The sequence below is a fragment of the Eleutherodactylus coqui genome, chromosome 4, assembly GCF_035609145.1.
Source record: "Eleutherodactylus coqui strain aEleCoq1 chromosome 4, aEleCoq1.hap1, whole genome shotgun sequence".
NCBI classification, from domain to species: domain Eukaryota; kingdom Metazoa; phylum Chordata; class Amphibia; order Anura; family Eleutherodactylidae; genus Eleutherodactylus; species Eleutherodactylus coqui.
Genome location: NC_089840.1, coordinates 140,729,613 through 140,735,612, shown reverse-complemented (window position 1 = coordinate 140,735,612; position 6,000 = coordinate 140,729,613). Strand labels below are relative to the sequence as shown.

At 41.9% G+C, this 6,000-nt stretch overlaps 1 protein-coding gene across 1 annotated transcript in view; it reads right to left on the bottom strand.

Moving 5' to 3' along the window:
- Window positions 1-4,313: 4,313 nt before the first annotated feature.
- Window positions 4,314-6,000, bottom strand: part of LOC136625751 (C4b-binding protein alpha chain-like) — a 603,882-nt gene continuing 602,195 nt past the window's right edge. Inside the window, exon 22 of the mRNA XM_066600213.1 lies at window positions 4,314-4,672. Coding sequence (XP_066456310.1) covers window positions 4,461-4,672 — 212 coding nt within the window. The 3' untranslated portion in view covers window positions 4,314-4,460. The remainder of the gene's footprint in view (window positions 4,673-6,000) is intronic.

Below are 6,000 nucleotides of genomic sequence, written 5' to 3'. Positions count from 1 at the left end.
ATGCTGTTGGTGCACAAAGATGGTATTACACAAGAAGAAATCAGAGCGCCCAAACATGGCAGAGTTTCACCCCGCCAAGGACCTTGGCCCACATTTCTACCCTAGTCAGTCAGTGTATTTGTGCCAGACAGGTAAAGCAACGCAATGGGAAGTCTTTGTGCACTCACAACATAGTCGAGCCAAAGGAACCCAAGGAAAGTATTAAACATGAAGCAATTACAGTGCCCAAACATGGCAGAGTTTCACCTTGCTAAGGGCCTCGGCCAACTTTTCTGCACTAGTCAGTTCGTGTATTTATGTCAGACAGGTAAAACACCGCTATGGGAAGTCTTTGTGCACTCACATCATAGGCGGGCCAAAGGAACCCAAGGTAAGTATTAAACATGAAGCAATTACAGTGCCCAAACATGGCAGACTTTCACTCCGCCAAAGACCTCAGCCTCTGCACACACCCTCAGCAATCGTGGGCATAAAGTGGACGCCGATGCTAGTACAGCTGTGAACATCTCATTTAATTAGTTGCCGTTGCTTTTACCGCTCCAAAGACTGGATTAACCAGGAACAAGTTTCACAGGCCCAACCTGGCGCAGTTGGATTTCCCCCAGGACATAGGCCTCTGCCCACACCCTCAGCAATCGTGGGCATAAAGCGGACTCCGATGCTAGTACAGCAGTGAACGTCTCATTAATGCAGTAACGCTTCTTTTGTTTGGCCCAAACCAGTGCCTCAGATAACTGTGATAACACGAGAGAAAATACATGTTGCCCAGCTCTGATCCCCTGCCCCGAGCAGGAGGAGGAGGTGGCATTACAAGGCCAAGAAACCATGACCAGGACCCGCTATAGTCTGTGTGGGACGTATGTGAGCGGGCCCTGGGTTAGGCTTGGTCGTAGCCTCCACCTTGTGTGACCCAAGGTGCCAGTTACATAGCAATGGAAAATCCATGTGCCCCCACACAATTCATTCTGTGTAGGTGTCAGATAGCTCAATCCGCACCGCAAGGGGAAAGCCATCGGCACTCTGCACCCTACCCAAGTCAGTCAGTGTATTTGTGCCAGATAGGTAAAACACTGCGATGGGAAGTCTTTGTGCACCCACAGTATAGGTAAACCCCAGTAACATTTCTGTAGCAGAAGTATAGGAAGACCCCTGTAACATTTCTGTAGCAAAAGGTATAGGCAGACCCCTGTAACATTTCTGTAGCAAAAGTATAGACGGCCTCTAGTAACATTCCTGTAGCAAAGGTATAGGCAGACCCCTGTAACATTTCTGTAGCAGAAGTATAGGTAGACCCCAGTAACATTTCTGTAGTAAAAGTAGAGGCAGACCCCTGTAACATTACTGTAGCAAAGGTATAGGCAGACCCCAGTAACATTTCTGTAGTAAAAGTATACACGGACCCCAGTAACATTTCTGTAGCAAAGGTATAGGCAGACCCCAGTAAGATTTCTGTAGCAGAAATATAGGCAGACCCCAGTAAGATTTCTGTAGCAGAAATATAGGCAGACCCCAGTAACATTTCTGTAGTAAAAGTATAGGCGGACCCCAGTAACATTTCTGTAGTAAAAGTATAGGCAGACCCCTGTAACATTTCTGTAGCAAAAGTATAGATGGCCTCTAATAACATTCCTGTAGCAAAGGTATAGGCAGACCCCAGTAACATTTCTGTAGCAGAAGTATAGGCAGACCCCAGTAACATTTCTGTAGTAAAAGTAGAGGCAGACCCCTGTAACATTTCTGTAGTAAAAGTAGAGGCAGACCCCAGTAACATTTCTGTATCAGAAGTATAGGCAGACCCCTGTAACATTTCTGTAGTAAAAGTATAGGCAGACCCCTGTAACATTCCTGTAGCAAAGGTATAGGCAGACCCCTGTAACATTCCTGTAGCAAAGGTAAAAGCAGACCCCTGTAACATTCCTGTAGCAAAGGTATAGGCAGACCCCTGTAACATTTCTGTAGTAAAAGTAGAGGCAGACCCCAGTAACATTTCTGTATCAGAAGTATAGGCAGACCCAAGTAACATTTCTGTAGTAAAAGTATAGGCAGACCCCTGTAACATTCCTGTAGCAAAGGTATAGGCAGACCCCTGTAACATTTCTGTAGTAAAAGTAGAGGCAGACCCCAGTAACATTTCTGTAGTAAAAGTAGAGGCAGACCCCTGTAACATTTCTGTATCAGAAGTATAGGCAGACCCCTGTAACATTTCTGTAGTAAAAGTATTGGCAGACCCCTGTAACATTCCTGTAGCAAAGGTATAGGCAGACCCCTGTAACATTTTTGAAGTAAAAGTAGAGGCAGACCCCTGTAATATTCCTTTAGCAAAGGTATAGGCAGATACCGTTTTTTATGTTTTGCTATCTATGTACAGTAAAGACTTTTTTTTTTTTAAAACATTCGTTGTGTTGCCACATTCCAAGTGCCTTACAGTTTTTATTTTTTCCGCGACAGAGCTCTATGAGGACTTGTTTTTGGAGGTATGAGCTCTAGTTCTTATTTATCCCTTTTTTTGGAACATTTTAATTACTTTTAATTCTGTTTTTAGGCAAAATTAACAAACTGAAATTCTGGCATTTTTTTTTTCTTTTTACTGCGGATACAGTACGATTACGTCAATGCCAAATTTATATTGCACTCTTTTTTGTGCCATTACATTCAAAAACCCCTACCTTTTTTTTGCTGTCAATCGTGCTGTTAGATTAGTTTGCTCTTTGCGGGATGAATTGTACTATTTACTGATTTATATGACTTTTTGATCACTTTCCCTTCTATTTTTGGCGAGGCAAATATCACTGCCATTTTCAAGCCTCCAGGGGCCATAGCAACTCAACAGGTCCCCATTATCAGATTGTAGATTCCAATGGGTGACAGAGGGAGCCCCATCTCTCTGTCAGCCTTGTACATGCCATGGTCACACTGATTATGCCAAGTAAACAGTTAAACAGCGAGGATAGGAGGTTTCTTCCATCCCTGCTGTTACAGCAGGTAACTGTCACCAGGCAGCCAGGCCTCCATTTCTACTGGCATGGCGGACCTGCGCCACTATTCTGATGCAGTGCTATAAAGGGTTGCTGCATCAGAATAAAGCCCATTCGTGACTTCCATAAAAGGCGTATGGGCGGTCACTAAAGGGGTAATACAACATTGAGAATGTGAGAATAAAGCAGATTAGTCCCATATTTTATATTTATACTACTTCTACTTCGTATTTTTAAAATACCTTTAAAATGACATTGCACCATAATACATATTTATATAGGTTGTATTTATTGGTATATTTTCTAGGTAGTTATAATTTTTTAATTCATAAGTTTGTGTTTTTTCAGTAAATAAATGCTAGTAAGCTTTTATTGTTTTTATAGGTTGATACACCTGGACTCAATGTATAGTTTAATAATATGATGGACAAAATACATACAAGGGTTAAATTGAAGTCCTGCTTACTGTGACTCGCTGATTTCAGAATTTTTATTTTATTTAGGCCCCTGCACACGGGCGGAAATTTTCGCCCATGCATGCTTCCATAGGACTGCATTAGATAATGCAATCCTATGCAGACAGCCACGATTTGACCGCATAAAAATACGTACGAAAACAAATCGTGGTATGTCCTACTTCTCTGCAAGCTTCGCATAAGCCTGCACAGAAACGTCACTAGTGACGCACTGCCTCCGCTCTGTGCATGCGCCCGCTGGGCACATAGAGTGGGGAGTCGCTGGGAGCAGGTGAGCTGCAGTGGTCACTGCAGAAGCACGGGTCAGATCCCACTGTTAAACATATATTATTTATATCTGACGAAGCACCCGGTTCAGGCTCAAAACACCTTGTCTTGCAAGCTTGTATGAATAAAATAAGTAATTACACTTGCTAACAATCAACGTATGATTGCCCTGTCGACACTGCATGACATATCCATGCTATCAAATGGAATGGGGCAGTGTAAATTACTTCACCACTACATGTTTATTCTGATAGCTATGAATGGACTTCCTTTGCTAATGTTTACCATGTGCTGCCATCTTGTGGTAAATTCTGGATACTACCTAACAATTTAGAATCATATTTTATGTATAAACAAATTATGAATTGATATTTTCTGATAGGTCACAAAGATGTACAAATAGATATTACATAATATTTACATTATTGGTATTTGAATGGTGATTGTGGGATTTTTTTGCCACCAATTTTTCTAAAGATGTTTTCCTAATAAATAAGGCCATTTAATGTTTATAAAATACTGTGACCTTGTTTGAGCTTATTTAGAGCTTCACCAGCAGTGGGATGAGTTCTGTTTAAACATAAAAAAATACACATACGAGAAAATGCAAGTTTATTATGTAATATATAATATAGGTTTGATATAACATAAGCAGATTTACGTAATAATGCATAGCTGATTAACTGATCTGTTTCTTATTGCACTAAAACATCCTAAAAATAGAATGGCAAAAATTATTTTCTTAGTCGTCTTGGATCCATTGAGTTTTCTTATCTAATATGGGACTGGTTTGAACGGGAGCGTTCAGTTGCCTCTTAATTTCAAGGTCCAGCTTCAAGTTCTCTATCTGTAGGTAGAGGTGTTGCACCTGCAGGTATTTAATCCATTCATCTGGATTTGAATTACATTGCCGAGCTTCTTCTTGCAATTCCCAGATTTGATCACACACGGGTTCTATAAACCAGATTTGTCAATCGTCAGTCTACAATATACATTCATGACTTTTTTCACAGCACAAAGTCTTTTCATTTAATGAGTGATAACCCATAAATTCTTAGCTTCATTTTAAAATGAATTGCCACTCTTAAATATCAATCTGTTCTTTTAGTTAGGGCTTATTCACATGAGCTTATATCGGCCAGCATTTTCACGGCCGGCCGATATTCGCTACAATCTGATGCATGGGCTCGTTGTATATGCCATCAGGCAGGGGGGAGACAGCTTGGCTCTGCATAGCTGTCTCCCCCTTGCCGCCTCTCTGCAAGGGGAGGAGGCAGGATGGAGTGGAAGCTAGTGTGCTGAGCTCCCGCCTCTTCTTGCTGCTCCACCCATGTCCCGCCCCTCCCATTGACAACAGCAGCAAGGGGCAGATAGAAGAAAAGAAGGGGGAGGGAGTTTAGCAGTCACATTGCTTAACTCCCTCCCACCTCCCTTCCCCGGCCGCTGTCATTAGCTCCGTAGTCCGGCCAGGAAGATAGTTCCAGAACTATCTTTACTGCCCGGCCGGGTGCTTTTACACCGGGAACATGCCTGTGTAATCAGATGGTAAAGTATATCGGCTGGCCGTGAAAACGGCAGCTGATATACGTTACTGTGAATAAGCCCTTAATCAGAGGAGACTCAAAATTATGTGCCAATTTATTTTAATAAACAGTATCCTTATAGCCAGTTGAAACACTGTGTTTCTGAAAAAACATTGTAGCACAGCACGTTAATTTGGAGTGACGGAATCAGTGTCGCAGACACTCAGGGGATTAATGGAAACAGTGTAGTGCACCGTGCTATGCTGTTCTCGTAGTTACCATTCACTTCAATGAGAGCTACGGAAACAGCGCTATGCTAAGCACTCAGCTCTTTCTGTAGCCTCCGGCCGGGTGGCGGGTGGCCGTGGCAGCAGTTTCCCATGTCAGCTATGAAAAGCCTTGATGGGATGACTCCATTAAACTCTAAAAGAGGTAGAGATTCTCTCGATTGAAATATTAATAGTACAAATGTAAGTAGGGCAATTGTACATGAAGGCGCCATAGCTTTCACATTCTTCTATTAAGTGAGCGCCTGTCCTATTCTTGTAAATGTAAACAGATAACAATAGGACCGTTTTGATGTTTTTGCCAATTTTTTTTGCTGAAAAAAAATACAGTGTCCAGTTGTTTGCCGTAGTTCAATAGTAAAATAGTAAATGGCCTACAAACAATGCATTTTTTCGTGTTACTTTAAAAAAAAAAAGTTTTACGCCTTATTCACACGAACGTGAAACGTACACCATATTACCCACTCAAAAA